The sequence below is a fragment of the Rhinatrema bivittatum genome, chromosome 2 (assembly GCF_901001135.1).
Source record: "Rhinatrema bivittatum chromosome 2, aRhiBiv1.1, whole genome shotgun sequence".
Classification (NCBI taxonomy): domain Eukaryota; kingdom Metazoa; phylum Chordata; class Amphibia; order Gymnophiona; family Rhinatrematidae; genus Rhinatrema; species Rhinatrema bivittatum.
In genome coordinates this window covers 52,064,424-52,083,635 of record NC_042616.1, presented here as the reverse complement: position 1 = coordinate 52,083,635, position 19,212 = coordinate 52,064,424, and the positions used below count along the sequence as shown (strand labels likewise).

Below are 19,212 nucleotides of genomic sequence, written 5' to 3'. Positions count from 1 at the left end.
GAAGGTGAGGGCTCAGGGATAAGGGGGCAGATCTAACGACTGAGAAGGGGGCTCCACCCTGGCCAAAGGAGTTTCATAGAAAGGAACTCCCATGTGCAAATGTAAAAGAGATCAGATCAACATTTTGTCGCATTTTTGAGCGTGTCGGTACCAGGAGGGAAACGGAAAGGGAGGTTAAAATGCATGCTTGACTGTGATAATCCTGAATTTTGCGCTTAGTGAGCCACTGGAAACATGTAGGTGACTCCATTTCAGTGAATGAAGCCACCAGAGAATTCCCATGACTGGCTCTGAGATCTGCTACCATCAGCCACGTATTAAAAAAGGCTCAGCGCGATGGGCGCCTGCCATGGAATGCTGGGAAATTTCAAATACAACTCAACATTCCAGGCAATTGAAAACAGAAGATATCAGCAGAAGAGGACAGCGAAGTTGCTTACCTGTAACAGGTGTTCTCTGCGGACAGCTAAACAAATAGCCACACAAGATGGGTGATGTCATCTGATGGCACCAAGTTGGGTTGTTTTCTTTCAAAGCCCAGAAGGTTCCAAGTTTTGATATCTGAGCATGTGCGGGTCTTCCTGCGCTAGCGTTCCCACGCGCAAATCTCCTCAGTCTTTTTCTCAAGCTTGGTAAGCTTACCAAGGAATTTGGTTGGATTGTGTGGCTGTTTGTTTTGCTCTCCATGGAGAAATCTGTTCTCACAGCTTTTCTAGTATGGATTTGTCACAGTTTTGTCTCCTGTTCAGTCTCACTGTGCCCTGATTCTGCCGCTAAGGCACTTCCCCACCAGCAGAGGCCTCCAGTGAGCTCTGCTCCTAGTTACCTGATCCATCTCCTCACTGGCTACATGATCCAGCCTGTTGTACAGCCTCCACTCCATCACGGGTCCTCAGTAAGCTTAACCTCCAGTCTTGCCAAGCTGCTCCTCACTGCTCGCAACATACCCAAGCTCCAGACCCATTTAACCCTGCCTTGCCAAACCCAAGATGCCTCTTCATGGAGTCACCCTTGGCTCACTGACCTGGCCACTCTAGTCTTATACTTTGCCTTGTGGCCTCTGGGTCTTCTGTTTTCTTGCTTCTTGACCTGTGGCCTATCTAGGCTTTCCTTGCCTTGTGGTCTCCAGGCCTGCTCTACTATTGTATCCTTTCTTGGTTGTCTATCCAGGCCTCACTATACCTAGTAGGGATGTGCATTCATTAAAGCGAATGTGCAAAATGCAACAAATAAAGCTGATTCAGTTCATTCGTTTCATTCATTTTAAATGACTGCATCGGGCCTAGGCACCTGAGCGTGACGCTGGCACCTCAGCCTATGTTTAGTGTTAGATGTTTTTGTAAAAGAGCTTGCAATTCGCTTCATAAATTAACACACTCAAAGGAATGAATGGTCTTGAAGCCTGTCAAGGTGTTTTCATATTTCAATGACCCAAGATAAGTACTGGCTTTCTAGTTTACCTGTTTTGGCCTCGTTTGATGCATTTTATTTGTATTTCAAAAAAGCCTTTAAAAAAATCATAAAAAAAACAAGCAATCTCAAAGGGTGAATCAAACCTTCTAAGACTGATGATTGGAAACATTAAGGAACAGTTTGATAGGACATAAGGCACTGACAAACAATATGGTACAGTCCCGGTGCTCTCTTTATGAGGTCTTTACATATAATTAAATAAATGTTCAGGTGAATGTATGTTCCTGTCTATGTGAGTGAAATAGATTACACATGCTATATTGTTTTTTCACTCATAAGGGTTCCTCATTTTTTCAGTACTGTTTTAATGCTGGCAATTAATTCTGTTTCTGTATATGATGTTTACTATAGTGCAATGGTAATTCTGTTTACTCATGACTTTCTGAGTGCCAAGCCCACATCCAACATGCTTTATAATAAGTCTAATACTATATGAGTTCCAAGTATCTTTTTTGTAGAGTTTTCTGGTTGGCACCACAAGTTGGCATATAAATATAATATACACGTAATATTTTTACCTCAGAACACTGTACTTTGAATATCCTTTTTCATGTAAAATCTCCCCTTTTTGTGTGAGGGAATCAGTTAATAGGAAATTTTAAAATGAATGCATAATTATTAATTGTCTTTGAGGAGGGCCGGCTGGCTGGCTGGGGGTGGCTGTAAGATTCACCAAGGGCTCCTAATACCTTTTGCACCAGCCTTGAGAGAGTACACCGCATACAGACCCCCACCATTTACCCATTTCCCACATCCTGGGGGCAGATGCTGGGGAAGTGTGGGAAGCAGGTGGTAATAAATAGGGTTCCCGGGAGTGTGTCAGGGTTGCGAGCTTCCTAGAAATATTATGACTGACACGATCTGCCACTCCTCTGGAAACCCTGATTCCTGCCTCCTCCCCTTCCCCAGCGTTTCAAACAATCACAAGGGCCAGAGTTCATGGGGTTCCCCCACCCTACTTGGCTCCCTCATTGTTTTGACCTTGGGGAAGAGGGAGCACCATCTCATCCCTCGCCTCAGGCAGCAGATTGCCTTGAGCTGCTGCCCCTCCCTAAGAAAGAGAATTTCCATCCCAGAGAACTTTCCCTACCATCAAAAAAAACCCAGCCAGTCTCAGGCCCCGTGGATAGTGCTCTACCTCCCCGAAGCACCATGTGTTGCATCAAGCCAATAGTATGACTGACATCCAGTGCTACCTCTGCAGCACATGTGCTGCAAGCCATCAGATGAATTTGTTAAAGCAGAAGGCAATGCTTATAAAACATAAAACTGTGCATTAAATATTTTGGGTTGAAGATTTCAGTTTGTTAGAAGCAAAAGGAAAATTGGTATTTACCTGCTAATTTTGGTTCCTGGAAATCCGCAGATCAGTCCAGACAAGTGGGTCTATGGCGTCTACGCTGGAATTGGTCCCGTGGGCCTTTGCTCATTAGGTCAAGACAGCTTCTACTATAGACTGGACCTGGGATCTCTCTGAAGTGCTAGTATGGGACGCTGAAAGTTCTTCCGACAACGGATTCCATCAGGACAACAGCACCCACTGGAGAGACCGCATGTGAGCAGAGGCCCACGGGACCAACTCCAGCGTAGATGCCATAGACCCACTTGTCTGGACTGATCTGGGATATGAACAGGAAAAGAGTTTTACAGACGAGCAACTGCCAGAAATTACAGGATTCAGAGGATCATGACGTCTCTTACCCTCGCACTCCTGGCCGCGGCATTCTCGCTGCTGCTGGTCTGCTCCCAGGCACCCCTTTCCTCCATTTTGGGGAGCAGGATTGCTGCACTCTCGCAGCCGGTACTGGGCCCCTTCCCCGCAGCTCTCAGAACAGGGGCTCCATGCACCCCAAGGACTCCATGCACCATCCAAGCGGCAAGAGGGATCTGGTCTACACTGGAGGATGCCACTTTCACACGTGCTGAGGAAAGAGTTCAAGGTCATTTCCAATAAATATCACAGCGAAGCTGTTCTAATAAATAAAAAAGTGTGACTGAAGCCAGGGCATCAGAATAGCTTCAGTAGCTGGTCAGGGGAAGGCTGAGCCTCATAGGCAGGAGCTGTGGACTTCTGCCATCAAAGTCAAAATACAGAAAGAAACTTAGAATATGACAAGAAATAAGACCCATCTGGTCTGTCTAATTTTTTTCCTGGTGCAACTGCCAGAGACCCCAGATAATCTTTGGCTTTGTGTATCACATTAATGACCTGCAATTCTGTTCTCTTATTTATAAATCAGGCTGGCTGTTGAATATTCTTCTTTTGAGCTGTCTCTCTTTCACCAGTCAACTGTATTATCACAGATTTCTTGTCAGTTGTTCCCAGGCATCTAAACAATGAGGTACGAAGACCACAGGCAGGCAAATAATAAGGGAATGAGGACTCTCACTAGGAACAGGAGTGGGGAAGGAAGATTGAGGATGTGCTCCTCCAGTGCTCTTGCTCCTCCAATCACAGAGGGCATATTCTCACTTTTGCAGGGCCACAGCCTGGAGCTGAATTTAACATTTCCTTGTGTAAACCTTCCACCTGATGTCTCTTTTAGGTGAGAACACAGGGAAGAGAGAAAGATGTCAGTTGAAGGGGATGGATGAAACCGCATGAAAACCTTCCACTTTCCTAAAGTCTACCAGCTGAAAGACAGATTATGAGTGTCAGTCAAAAAGGAGCTGGGATACTTGGTCAGAGATCTCTCTAAAGTGCTACATGCATTCTAAAGTCTGCCACCTCTGAATGATGCCCTTTCTGTGCAACCATGTCTCCCCCCATAGGATTCCCAAGAAGCTAAGGTTTTATATGGCTTCCCATGGTCAGACTCACAAGTCTGTCTCTGATTGTCAAGCTATATTATCTACATTGATATCAAGAAATAGCTACTCCTTAGATCCCTTTCAATGGATGTAACACACACCCAAAGACAGAATCATTGGTTGGGAATGTTCTTGGGGTTGACAGTGTACTGGGTTCCCTTCATGGTGAGGAACACTGGTTGAGAAAAAGCAAACACAGTGATTTGTTAGCCAGTATCATGTGACAATGAACTGCAATCCTTTATTGCATAGTCAGACACATCATGAGTAACTAATGGATGGTAAGGAAGCTTTCCAAAACAGCCTCCAGCTACACTCAACTTATAAGAGTTGAATGTAGGTAAAAAAAGAATAAGAGTGAATATTTCTTATTTTAAAATCAAATCATACAGGATGTTAAGGGGAAGAGTGGAACCCTAGATGCTATACTGCAGTCATCCCACTGACCTGCTGGGGTTTTACTAGGGCAATTCATCGCAGTTCCGCTTGTTTTACTGGAGTTGGTCGCAGGTTGCCAAAATAACCCAACATCCCAACTACTTCCCCAAATTCTGAGGATGCTGCTTGTTGCTGAATTTGTAACAGGCCCATACTGTAGTTGCTGATACAGGACACCCATTATTAGAAACACTTCATTAAAAGGTCTCCTATAAAGGCAGTCCGCTATTAAAGGATGCGACGCAGGCTGTGATGCTATATACACTGTGAGCAAATGTGGCATGTCCATCGTATGCTTCTCCAACTCCTTGATTTAAATTGTGGATTTTCATCACACCTGGAGACATTTATGAGTCTTCTTCTTGAGTGGAAATGGGATTCATTAAAAGGGTTTCTCTTTCTATATGGCTGAGGAAAATCTTTTTGGAAAAAGGGACCATGATCATGCAAGATTTTATAAGTGCAAGAAGTGAGGCCAAGAAAAAAATGTGCAGGAGCAGTTCAATGGCAGCTTCTAAAGATTTTCAGACTTCTCTTCATTCCCTCACGTATCTTCCTGGCTTTCTGTGTTCTTTTTGTTTTGCTGCTACTTCCTTCCTTTGGGAGTTTCCTATGTAAGGGGGTGTCAAATTCGTGCTTTCCAACCCGAGGGCCCTTCGTTAGCGATTTCTGAGTCTATCATCCACCTACCAGTTCTGGCAGGGGCCGGACACGACCTCCCCAGGCTGCGCATACTGCCATGGAGCCAGGCCAGCCCACGACGTGCTGTTCCCGTCCTCAGCCACCCCTGCGCAAAGAGGAAGAGAAAAGAGAAGGAGAGGAAGCTTTAGTTTAATGGAGGCTGTAATATTTACCTTCAGGTCTGACCAGCAGGCTGCGGGAAGTCATTAGTAGCGCAATAGGAGGCCGGGCTCCCCCTAAGTGCTGGCCTAATGTCCAATAATCTTGTAGGGGACACTGGACCCGGTGATCTTCCATTTGGAGCTTGCCTTTCTCTGCCTCTCCTTCCCTTGCCCTGGAGATCTTTCCCATGGCCTCTCGCCTGTCCCTCTCTCCCAGAAACATTTATTTTATTTATTATTTACTGCTCTGAGGTGCCTGAAAGGCGGAATAGAAATCAAATATATAAATAAACAAATCATTTCCAAAACCACCTAAGTCACATCAGGATTCCAGATGAACATCGATTTGGATGTACCACGCTTAGGGCATTAAATTACCGTAGTTAGGTATGTAATTAAATAAACTGGATTTGGATTCTGATAGCAGATAAAGGCCACAAAAACCATCCATTCTGCTCAGTTTAGTGTTTTGATAAAATGTCATAGACCATAATTGATCTTGGCCTTTCCCTTCACTTTTTCCTCAACTAAGGATCCTCTGTGCCTTCCTGAATTCTGTTACTATGTTTTGTTTTGTTTTTACCTCCACTGAGGCTGTTCTATGCAGAAATATTTTCTACTATTATTCCTGCATCTACCCTCTTTGATCATCATGACGGCTTGCTCTAGTCTAGGACTTTAATATCTATACCTCAAATGAAAGTGTCTGCACTTTTTCTGCACTGAATGTTAGCTGACAAACTTTCAACCACTCCTCACGCTAAGATCATGCCTCATTTTGTCTGCTCCACCAAGAATGCTCACCCCGTTGCAGATCTTAGTAAATCTTGACCTGAAGAAGAGAGTTTTAGCTCTTGAAAGCTAGTCAAGAAATGCATTCTTAGCCCAATAAAAAAGTATCACCTGATATATATTTTGTTTTTATTTTTGTTATAACCTTTGTTTCTGTGCAGATCTTAGTGTCAGCTATAAAAAGACAAACTTTCCTTACCAACCCCTCTGCAATATCACTCACAAAATTATTAAATGAAATCAGCACCAGTAGACTCCACTAATAACCCCTCTTTCCTCAGAGTGAACTCCATTTCTGTTGTCCAAAACTCAGCCAATTTCTAACCCATTCAGACTAGGCTGCTCAATTCATTATTTAACCTCCTATGTGGTCTCTCCTCATACCTTCCCCTGAGACCTATCCCATGGTTTCCTGTTTCCCTCTCCTGAGCTGTATCCCCATGATCTTTCCTGTCCTTCCCCCTCCCTCCCCCACCCCACCCCAAGGATTGTCCCATGGCCTCTCCTTCCCCCTCCTCTGAGACCTATTCCACTATCTCTCCTGTCCTGTACCACTGAGACCTCTTCCGTGGTCTTTCCTGTCCCTCTGCTGAGATCTGTCCCATGGCCTCTCCTTCCCCCTCCTCTGAGACCTATTCAACTATCTCTCCTGTCCTGTTCCACTGAGACCTCTTCCGTGGTCTTTCCTGTCCCTCTGCTGAGATCTGTCCCATGGCCTCTCCTTCCCCCTCCTCTGAGACCTATTCCACTACCTCTCCTGTCCTGTTCCACTGAGACCTCTTCCGTGGTCTTTCCTGTCCCTCTGCTGAGATCTGTCCCATGGCCTCTTCTTTCTCCCCACCCTGAGAACTCTCATGTCCCCTCCCCCTGAAAACTGTACCCAGAATCTCTGTCTCCCTGTCCTAAACTATGTCGCCTTGTTCCCCGGACACCTAAGTGCCGTGCTTTGGTTCCAAGCTCACCGAGAGAGACGTTCTTGTACTTGCAGTGGCATTCTTCTAGGGCCACGCACACCCCGTCCTGCATCAACCGCCCTTGGGGGCAACCGCACGACGCCTTGCACTCAACGCTGTCCAGACACTTGGTGTCCTCCTGGAGATCCGCGCAGGAGCGGGGACAAGGCTTACCGCAGGCGAACTCCACCTGGCCCCCTCCGCAGTCTAAGACACGAAAAAGAAGGTATCGCATGAACCCGGGGGACCCGAGCCAGCAGCCAAACATCACTCCCATGGGAACTCTGCCCCGTTACTTTCCTGTAAATATGCTTTCTAAAACCAGCGCTTTAGGGGGGGAAAAACCCATCAGAACTCATTAAGTTCTTCAACAGCACATCATGACCACTTGCTCTAGAACGTTCCTTCCACTGTACCCTTGAACGTCTGTACCTCAAATGCAGGTTTCTGCACTTTTTCTGTAATGAATGTTAGCCGACAAGCAATTGACCATTCCTTAAGCTTACATCATAAATCTGAGTCTAGAATAAGGGCATGCCAGAAAGAGACTACTCAGATAACAGGGACATATTTGGTTCCCTACTTTATATCTTACTTTTCAGCTGTAAGAGGGCTGCACAAATAGTCGGTCACTAAGGTTGGTGCTACTGCTTGTGCTAATTCAGCCCCTTTCGTTGCACGTGTTGCCATGTATCCATTACGTGCGTGCACATTGCACTTTTCTCTGCTAGAAAATCATTGGACTTTCCTCAAAATGCAAAGACTTCAGGATTAAACAAGAGTGGGGCCAACGCAGGAAACCTGTGACGGAAAACAGGCGCTCAGTGTTGAGTACCCGCTTGTCTAACGCCGCCAGCCACCTCTCCTGGGCACGAGATTGAATATTTAAGTGAGGGGGGTCGCACTGCCAAGGAGGCGCTAGGGACAAATGTGCACCCCTAGCACCTCCTCGGCAGCGGGCGCGGAAAACAGACGCTCAATTTTATGTTAATTGAGCGTCCCTATTTCTAACCTGACCACCGGCATACTTTTTTTTTCTTTTTTTAAATCCTTTGGTCCTTTTGGTTCCTCCGACTTAATATCGGAGGAACCAAAAGTCGGAGGAAGTAGAGAAAAGCAGTATTTTCTGCTTTTCAGTGCATTTTTTTGGGCTGCTCAGAAATTAACGCCTGCTCTGGGCAGGCGTTACTTTCCGAGTGTAAAAATGTGCGGGTCGGATGCACATTTTTGTTTTGATCTGGGGAGAATAGCTAATAGCCCCATCAACATGTATTTACAGGTGATGAGCGCTTTTAGTTTTGCGGGGGGTTGGACGCGCATTTTGGATGCGCTAATCCCCTTATGGAATAAGGGGTTGTGGACGCGCGTCCACAACCTGCGTTCAACCACAGGTTAAACAGGGCGCTCGGCTGAGCACACTTTATTGTGTTCTTCCAGCTGTAATGCCAAAGGCAGGAGGGCCACATTTGCAAAACTTTCAATAAGTGATTCTGTTTCTCCCACCTCAGTTTCCTGGATCAGTGTCCCGGGAGGGAGGAGCCTTTAGCACAGGATCTAACCGAAAGTTTTCCGCTTTTGGTAGTAGACACCACCTCTACCCCACCTCCTCGGTGTGGGAGCCTCTGAATCAGAAGGGTAGAGGCTGGAGCTGAGGCCTGCTCTCCAGCTGCTAACCACAGGACATTTCGGTGCGGAGACAGACGGTGCTGACCACAGAGCTGCAATTCCCTCTAACTCTCGATCCGTTTCCCTCTCATGTTGAGGAATCTTTCATTGGCATGACAGCTCACACGTGTTGCCAATGTAAAGGGGTGAATTTTCAAAGCCTTAGGTGTACTTTTACACACTTAAAAAGAGAATTAAACCACCTAAGTGGATTTTTACCCTTCTGAACATGCATGTTTTAAAATCAGCTTGTTGTGTGCGGGTTGAAAAGTGCATACATGGCTATTGCAGTTGGGCGCCCTGTTGAAAATGTAGCCGAAGGTGGATTAAAAAAAATAAAATAAAAGTTGACTACAAAGTCGTAACAGCAATAATATAAAGTTACAAAGTTACAGAAAAGACACAAACAAAGGCAATCCAAGATCCTGGTGTCCTGATGTCCGGCACTGCCTCTGAATAAACGGGTACACCTCGCTACAAGGGCACACGCGTGTACTTGGAATTCCATGCTACCCGCATACACTGAGTCTGACAATTGGGTTGTTAGGTGGGTATAATTTTGCACCTACCTTTAGGAAAACTAAAACAGGCTGGGTGTGGGGGAGGCAGAGGGCAGCGTAAAGTTAAGCGCACAAATGGCATGTGACCTACGCATGCGCATGCACATCTAATGCAAAGCCTGAAATGCCACCCCCAGAGCGCCTCGCTTTCATGCAAACAGGTTTGCGCACATTGAGAAAACGTGTGCGTCACTTTAGGAAGCTGAAAACCCACTTACAAGCCTATGACTGACTTACAATACACAACTGTATTCAGATAAGGGAAGAGTTTACTCCATTAAGTTTTCTGGCCTGGATATGACATTTTTCTGCTATAGCTGCTATTTCTCCTGGGATTACACAGAGATTTTCCTGCTCACTCTTTTGTGGGAAATGTGTATCACTGATATGTGGGAAGCCGATATTCAGCACCACTTAAGCCGGATAAAGTGGTGACTTATCCGGCTAAGTGGCAGCAGCTGAATATCCGGTTACGTTCAACAATCGTCACATAGCCAGTTAAGTACTTAACCAGCTAAGAGATGGGCAGGAAATGGATGTTTAGGGGAGGAGTTACTTATCTGGGTTAATTTATCCAGATAAGTGCCGATATTTGGATTTATCTGGAGAAGTTAACCAGTTAAGATACACCTGCTTAATAGCAGGTCTAAAGTTAGCCGGATAAGACTTATCCAGCTAACTAGTAACTTTTACGGGGATATTCAGAAGCATAGTTGAGCTGCTGAATGCCCCTTGTAAGTTAGCTGGATATTTCTTCTGTGTGGGGACCTATAACTGTAGGAGATGTGGTGGTTTTCTAGCACCTGTTGTTCCATCTGCAGTGTTGCATTGCCCTAAGTAGGAGATTTTGCTGTTTTGAATTCTGGGAGTCTGTGCTGTTTTGGCATGCACAGCAGGTCTGCTCCATTGATGCCTGTATGTGTACTTCGCAGGGGTTTGTGCTGCATTACCAAGTGCCTGGTAGTAGAGGGAGTCTGTGATGCTATTATTGAAGAGGCATTAGAATTTCAACGTTCTTTTTTGTAAGATGTGTAGCATCCATCTTTAGTTCTGCTCTTCACCAACTGTCAGCTCTCTCACTCTCTTTCTCTCACCTGCACAGACTGTGATGTTGTCAGAGCACGCCTGGCTCTGCCGGGCCTCGCTGGGGCAGGGCAGGCCCCCAAAGCGAGAGGGGGGGTTGTTGCACTCCCGGCTCCGCCAGGACTCTCCTACGCAGGCATCGCACGGGGACCAGAGACTCCAGGAACTCCAGCTGCCATCAACTACAGAATCAGAACCAAAGGCAAGAGAGAGGGGAGTGAGTCCATACGTAGAGTTAACCAGCACTTGAGCACTGAATGAAAGGAAAATTGGTTATTACCTGTTAATTTTCATTCCTGTAGTACCACAGATCAGTCCTGTCTCCTGGGTTTTGCCTCCCTTCCAGCAGATGGAGACAGAGAAATTTTTACTGACACTGACACTTAAGCTAAGGTGCCACCTGCAGTCCCTAAGTATTAATCTGTACCCAAGCCAGAAATAAAATTAAACAAACCAACTAGTCTCCCCCAAACGAGCAGGGGGAGAAGGAAAAACCATAAAAACGAAACTGCGCCCACATCATAAAAATTGTGTAGGAGTAACGGAACCTCTGCCATACTTCAGAGAGTGAACAGAAAAGACAGAAAGATTGAGCGGACTCTCCCAACCTCCCAAACCCTCCAGAGGGTGGGACTCTGGACTGATCTGTGGTACTACAGGAACGAAAATTAGCAGGTAATAACCAATTCTCCTTTCCCTGTATGTACCCAGATCAGTCCAGACTCCTGGGATGTACCAAAGCTTCCCTATCAGGGACTGAGAGAGTCTCACTCGAAGCACACTTTCACCAAAGCCCCTGGCCTCTGTGGCCTGGACATCCAAACGATAATATCTGGTGAAAGTGTGCAACGACTTCCAAGTAGCCGCTCTGCAATTTCCTGTAGAGAAACCAGCTGACACTCGGCCAGGAGGCTGATTGAGAACGAGTAGAATGTGCCCGAAATCCCTCCAGAATCAGGCGCCGCTGACATATATACGCCGAACTAATAGAGATGTGAATCGGAACCGGAATCGGTTCGGATTCCGGTTCCGATTCACATGTGGGGGGTTTTTTCATCGGGCCCGATCGCGGTTTTGTTTATCAGCTGCGCCTGAGCCGATAAACAAAAAACCCACCCCGACCCTTTAAAACTAATAACTTAGCTTCCCCCACCCTCCCGACCCCCCAAAAAACTTTTTACAGGTACCTGGTGGTTCAGTGAGGGTCCCTGGAGCGATCTCCCGCTCCCGGGCCGTCGGCTGCCACTATTCAAAATGGCGCTGATGGCCCTTTGCCCTTACCATTTGACAGGGTATCCGTGCCATTGGCCGGACCCTGTCACATGGTAGGAGCACTGGATGGCCGGCGCCATCTTGTGCTCCTACCATGTGACAGGGGCCGACCAATGGCACCGGTAGCCCCTGTGACATAGTAAGGGCAAAAGCTATCGGCGCCATTTTGATTACTGGCAGCCGATGGCCCGAGTGCAGGTGATTGCCCCCAGACTCCCGCTGGACCACCAGGGGCTTTTGGCAAGTCTTGGGGGACTCTCCTGACCCCCACAAGACTTGCCAAAAGTCCAGCGGGGGTCTGGGAGCGACCTCCTGCACTCGAACCGTTGGCTGCCAGTATTCAAAATGGCGCCAATAGCCTTTGCCCTTACTATGTCACAGGGGTTACCGGTGCCATTGGTCAGCCCCTGTCACATGGTAGGACCACAAGATGGCGCCGGCTATCCAGTGCTCCTACCATGTGAAAGGGTCCAGCCAATGGCACGGATACCCTGTCACATGGTAAGGGCAAAGGGCCATTGGCGCCATTTTGATTAGTGGCAGCCGACGGCCCGGGAGCGAGAGATCGCTTCAGGGACCCCACTGGACCACCAGGTACATGTAAAAAGTTTTTGCGGGGGTCGGGAGGGTGGGGGAAGCTAAGGTATTAGTTTTAAAGGGTCGGGTGGGTTTAGGGGTTATTTTTGTGTGCCGTTTTTCCCGCCCTCCCCCAAAACGATAAGAGAACCCACACGATCAATATCGTGGGTTTTTCCTATCGTTTTGGGGGAGCCCCCGATTTCTGATGATTTTGTAAATATCGTCCAATATTTTCAATTGTCCGAAGCCCGATTCACATCCCTACGAACTAATAGCTTCCTTCAACCACCGCACAATGGTGGCTTTTGACGCTTTATGTCCCTTTTTGACACCACTCCACAGAACAAAAAGATGATCTGACAAGTGGAAACTGTTGGTAACCTCCAAATACTGTATCAACGCATACTTGACGTCCAAACATCTTAAGATCCTCCGAAGGATCCAAAGCTGAAAAGGACAGGAGCTCAACTGATTGATCTAAGTGAAAGGACGACACCACCTTAGGTAAAAAGGAAGGATTCTCAAAAAGGGCTCCCTGCAAGATAAAGCCTGAAGCTCAGAAATCCTGTGAGCCGAACAGATAGCCACCAAGAAAACCATCTTCAAGGTGAGATCCTTAATAGTCGCATGCTTCAGAGGTTTGAAGGGTGGCACGCACATACTCTTTAAACCACATTCAGACTCCAAGAACAGCATGGCTGACAGACTGGCACCTTGTCTGGATGAGCCAAAAGAGAAATTCCACGAACCTTACCACGCAGACAACCTAAAGCCACCACCTGAACCCGGAGAGAATTTAAGGATAACCCCTTTACCAAGCCATCTTGGAGAAAGACTAAAATATGACCCACCATGGCTCGCCTAGGATCCAGTTGCTGACTGGTACACCAGGACTCAAAAACCCTCCAGACTTTCACGTAAGCTAGAGAAGTGGAGGTCTTCCTAGATTGTAAAAGGGTAGTGACGACTGTGTCCGAATAACCCTTGTCTTTCAAATGCTGCCTTTCAAAAGCCAGGCCACTAGACAAAATCGATCTGACTTGGAGAGTTTTTATTCTCTCTTAGCCCTTCTGGTCCAGTTCCACCGCAGCTGCCTAATACATCGCTTCTGGGGCCTAGGGATGATTTGGTTTATGTAACAAACATTTCCAACTCACCCTCAAAGGTGAGGCCCCAGGAGATAGGAGTCTCTTTGCCGGTGACACCTTGCAAGATGGCTAAACCTGCTGAAATAACATTAGACTCTTTATGGTCTACTTTTGGAGTCAGCTCTTTCTTTACATATTGATAATGTTTTGGGATCTTATGGGGTCCTATCTGGTTCAATTAATGAACAGTCTCAAAAAATTGCTGATTTAGAAAGTAAGATAGTAAATGTTGTTGCTGATTGTAATAAATTACGTGATACTACAGTATCCCTGATTAGAGATAACCAATCTTTATGCAGGAAGGTAGAAAATATGGGCAATTACTCTAAGAGATGTAATTTAAGATTTCTTAACTTCTCTCACTGTTCTTTACTTTCTCCTTTGGAGATGATTAAGAAATTCTATGTTGATTTTTTGAAAATCTCTAAAGAGATCATCCCTGAGATTGTTAATGCTTTTTATATCTTAGGCAATAAATCATCTGATCAGGGTGGGATTGTAGAAAGAGAATTGGATGCGAGGGAGAAATTACTAAATCTTAATAAATTTTTAGAAGATTCCACTGTAGATATTAACGATAGAACTACATTGTTAGTGAGCTTTGCTCGTGAATGTGATAAACAATGGACTCAAACTATTCTTTCGTTTGAAAGATTCTCCATTTCTAGGTTCTAAGATAAATGTTTTTCCAGATGTTGTTAAAGAAACACATGTTCGAAGGAAGATGTTTCATATTAAGAAGCCCAGAGTATTGGCAATTGGTGATTCTTTTCTACTTAGATTTCCATGTAAGTGCTTAATTAAATTTCAAGGTAACAATTATATTTTCTTTGATCCCATTCAATTAGAAAATTTCTTACAAAATAAAACTACTCCTAAATGAAATGTTTATCAGCCATAGGGAGTTGGGATAGACCATTAATGAGGAATATTACTAGTGATTTCCTAAAGTAATGTTTCCTATGTTTTTCTCCCCATAATGTGGATTTTGTAGCAATCTTCTTGGCCTGTGTGATTCTGTAAAGATTTCTTTCTTAGTATTGCGATGCTTCTTGAATGCAAGGTTTTCTTGTAAAATTTGTAAAACCTTATAAATAAAGAATTAAAAAAAAAAAATCGATCTGCCTGATCTAAACAAACAGAGCCCTGATGCAGAAGATTTGGTAGATAAGTGAGCCATAAGGGCCCGTTCACTGCCAGGCTAACTAGATCTGCAAACAAGGGCACCTCGGCCACTCTGGAGCAATGAGAATCACTTCGCTCGGATGAGCTTCTTTGCGCCACAAGATCTTGCCTACTAGTGGCTATGGAGGAAATCCATATAGTAGGATGTCCTTTGGCCAGGGCAGAACCAAGGCATCTACCCCTTCCGCCCCTCTTTCTCTTCGACGACTGAAGAAACAAGGGGCCTTGGCATTGCAGAAGGTCGACATCAAGTCCACACATGACGAGCCCCACCTGCAAATGACTAGACGCATCGCTTCTTGTGACAGCTCCCACTCCCCGGGGTCTATCTGCTGCCAGCTCAGAAAATCTGCATGCATTTTGTCTGAACCCACTACATGAGAGGCTGCCAGGCGATCCAGATTGTGCTCCACCCAGGCAAACAAAAGACGGGCCTTCTGAGCTACAGCTCGACTCTTGATGTAAGCTACTGTAGTTGCATTGTCCAACAAGACTCTTACTAGCTTTCCCCTCACCAAGGGCAAAAAGGCCATCAGTGCCAGATGCACCACTCTCATCTCTAAGCGACTGATGGACCAAGAGCCTTCTTCCGGCGACCAACAATCCTGAGAGACTGGCATTCATGGTGACAATCATCCAGAATGGGAGATCGAGATCCATGCTGCTGCTCAGCTTGTCTGGGAGGAGCCATCAATAAAGACTGGAACGTGCAAACTCCGGAAGTGGGAGAGGAAGTTGAAAATGCTCCGATAACAGATCCCAATGAGAAAACAACGCGGACTGAAGAGGCCTCAAATGGGCAAAAGCCCAGGGAAACAACTCCAAGGTAGAGGCCATAGATCCGCGCACCTGCAGGTAATCCCAGAATCTGGGTACTCGCGTGGCTAAGAATCCGCAAACCTGAGCCTGAAGCTTGGAAATCTGCTCCTCATTGAGAAAGACCTTTCCCACTTTCGTATCGAGATGTGCCCCCAGAAATTCCAAACTCTGGGAAGGAACAAGATGACTCTTTGAAAAATTGACTATCCATCCCAAAGATTTCAGGCACCAGAAAACCAGATCCACCACCTTGCAACAAAGGGTTTCTGACTTCGCCCAGATCAGCCAGTCTTCCAGATATGGATGGACCAGAACGCCCTCCCTCCAGAGAGCTGCCGCCATGACGACCATCACCTTGGTAAAAGTCCGATGTGCGATCACCAGACCAAAGGGAAGAGCGCAGAACTGAAAGTGTTACATAAGAACATAAGAACATAAGAAAATGCCATACTGAGTCAGACCAAGGGTCCATCAAGCCCAGCATCCTGTTTCCAACAGTGGCCAATCCAGGCCATAAGAACCTGGCAAGTAACCAAAAACTAAGTCTATTCCATGTTACCATTGCTAATGGCAGTGGCTATTCTCTAAGTGAACTTAATAGCAGGTAATGGACTTCTCCTCCAAGAACTTATCCAATCCTTTTTTAAACACAGGTATACTAACTGCACTAACCACATCCTCTGGCAACAAATTCCAGAGTTTAATTGTGCGTTGAGTAAAAAAGAACTTTCTCTGATTAGTTTTAAATGTGCCCATAGCTAACTTCATGGAGTGCCCCCTAGTCTTTCTACTATCCGAAAGAGTAAATAACCGATTCACATCTACCAGTTCTAGACCTCTCATGATTTTAAACATCTCTATCATATCCCCCCTCAGTCGTCTCTTCTCCAAGCTGAAAAGACCTAACCTCTTTAGTCTTTCCTCATAGGGGAGTTGTTCCATTCCCGTTATCATTTTGGTAGCCCTTCTCTGTACCTTCTCCATCGCAATTATATCTTTTTTGAGATGCGGCGACCAGAATTGTACACAGTATTCAAGGTGCGGTCTCACCATGGAGCGATACAGAGGCATTATGACATTTTCAGTTTTATTCACCATTCCCTTTCTAATAATTCCCAACATTCTGTTTGCTTTTTTGACTGCCGCAGCACACTGAACCGACGATTTCAATGTCTTATCCACTATGACACCTAGATCTCTTTCTTGGGTTGTAGCACCTAATATGGAACCCAACATTGTGTAATTATAGCATGGGTTATTTTTCCCTATATGCATCACCTTGCACTTATCCACATTAAATTTCATCTGCCATTTGGATGCCCAATTTTCCAGTCTCACAAGGTCTTCCTGCAATTTATCACAATCTGCTTGTGATTTAACTACTCTGAACAATTTTGTGTCATCTGCAAATTTGATTATCTCACTCGTCGTATTTCTTTCCAGATCATTTATAAATATATTGTAAAGTAAGGGTCCCAATACAGATCCCTGAGGCACTCCACTGTCCACTCCCTTCCACTGAGAAAATTGTCCATTTAATCCTACTCTCTGTTTCCTGTCTTTTAGCCAGTTTGCAATCCACAAAAGGACATCGCCACCTATCCCATGACTTTTTACTTTTCCTAGAAGCCTCTCATGAGGAACTTTGTCAAACGCCTTCTGAAAATCCAAGTATACTATATCTACCGGTTCACCTTTATCCACATGTTTATTAACTCCTTCAAAAAAGTGAAGCAGATTTGTGAGGCAAGACTTGCCCTGGGTAAAGCCATGCTGACTTTGTTCCATTAAACCATGTCTTTCTATATGTTCTGTGATTTTGATGTTTAGAACACTTTCCACTATTTTTCCTGGCAATGAAGTCAGGCTAACCGGTCTGTAGTTTCCCGGATCGCCCCTGGAGCCCTTTTTAAATATTGGGGTTACATTTGCTATCCTCCAGTCTTCAGGTACAATGGATGATTTTAGTGATAAGTTACAAATTTTTACTAATAGGTCTGAAATTTCATTTTTTAGTTCCTTCAGAACTCTGGGGTGTATACCATCCGGTCCAGGTGATTTACTACTCTTCAGTTTGTCAATCAGGCCTACCACATCTTCTAGATTCACCGTGATTTGATTCACTCCATCTGAATCATTACCCATGAAAACCTTCTCCATTACGGGTACCTCCTCAACATCCTCTTCAGTAAACACCGAAGCAAAGAAATCATTTAATCTTTCCGCTATGGCCTTATCTTCTCTAAGTGCCCCTTTAACTCCTCGATCATCTAATGGTCCAACTGACTCCCTTCGGATATATTTAAAAAAGTTTTTACTGTGAGTTTTTGCCTCTACAGCCAACTTCTTTTCAAATTCTCTCTTAGCCTGTCTTATCAATGTCTTACATTTAACTTGCCAACGTTTATGCTTTATCCTATTTTCTTCTGTTGGATCCTTCTTCCAATTTTTGAATGAAGATCTTTTGGCTAAAATAGCTTCTTTCACCTCCCCTTTTAACCATGCCGGTAATCGTTTTGCCTTCTTTCCACCTTTCTTAATGTGTGGAATACATCTGGACTGTGCTTCTAGAATGGTATTTTTTAACAAAGACCACACCTCTTGGACATTTTTTACTTTTGTAGCTGCTCCTTTCAGTTTTTTTCTAACAATTTTTCTCATTTTATCAAAGTTTCCCTTTTGAAAGTTTAGCACGAGAGCCTTGGATTTGCACACTGTTCCTCTTCCAGTCATTAAATCAAATTTGATCATATTATGATCACTATTGCCAAGCGGCCCCACCACCGTTACCTCTCTCACCAAGTCCTGTGCTCCACTGAGAATTAGATCTAAAATTGCTCTCTCTCTCGTCGGTTCCTGAACCAATTGCTCCATAAAGCTATCATTTATTCCATCCAGGAATGTTATCTCTCTAATGTGACCCGATGATACATTTACCCAATCAATATTGGGGTAATTGAAGTCTCCCATTATTACTGCACTACCAATTTGGTTAGCTTCCCTAATTTCTCTTAGCATTTCACTGTCCGTCTCACCATCTTGACCAGGTGGACGGTAGTATACCCCTATCACTATAGTCTTCCCCGACATACAAGGGATTTCTACCCATAAAGATTCAATTTTGTATTTAGTCTCATGCAGGATGTTTATCCTGTTGGACTCTATGCCATCCCGGACATAAAGCGCCACACCTCCTCCTGAATGCTCCTCTCTGTCATTGCGATATACTTTGTACCCCGGTATAGCACTGTCCCATTGATTATCCTCTTTCCACCATGTCTCTGAGATGCCAATTAAGTCTATGTCATCATTCACTGCTATACATTCTAATTCTCCCATCTTACTTCTTAGACTTCTGGCATTAGCATACAAACATTTCAAAGTTTGTTTTTTGTTTGTATTTTCATTCTGCTTTTTAATTGATAGGGATAAGTTAGAAATTTTTAGCTCAGGTGAGTTTTTAGTTACAGGCACTTGGACTACTTTTCTTATTATTGGAACCTCACTGTCGAGATGCCCTAATTCTAATGCATCATTAGTATCCTTTAAAGATACCTCTCTCTGAACCATGCGCTGCTGAGCGACTGTCGGC

At 45.0% G+C, this 19,212-nt stretch overlaps 1 protein-coding gene across 1 annotated transcript in view; it reads right to left on the bottom strand.

The window, feature by feature from the left end:
• LOC115083210 (SCO-spondin-like) overlaps positions 1-19,212 on the bottom strand; it is a 508,366-nt gene that overhangs the window by 162,817 nt on the left and 326,337 nt on the right. Inside the window, exons 76-79 of the mRNA XM_029587016.1 lie at positions 10,629-10,799; positions 7,319-7,516; positions 5,413-5,509; positions 3,175-3,395 (exon numbers count right to left, since the gene is read on the bottom strand). Coding sequence (XP_029442876.1) covers positions 3,175-3,395; positions 5,413-5,509; positions 7,319-7,516; positions 10,629-10,799 — 687 coding nt within the window. The remainder of the gene's footprint in view (positions 1-3,174; positions 3,396-5,412; positions 5,510-7,318; positions 7,517-10,628; positions 10,800-19,212) is intronic.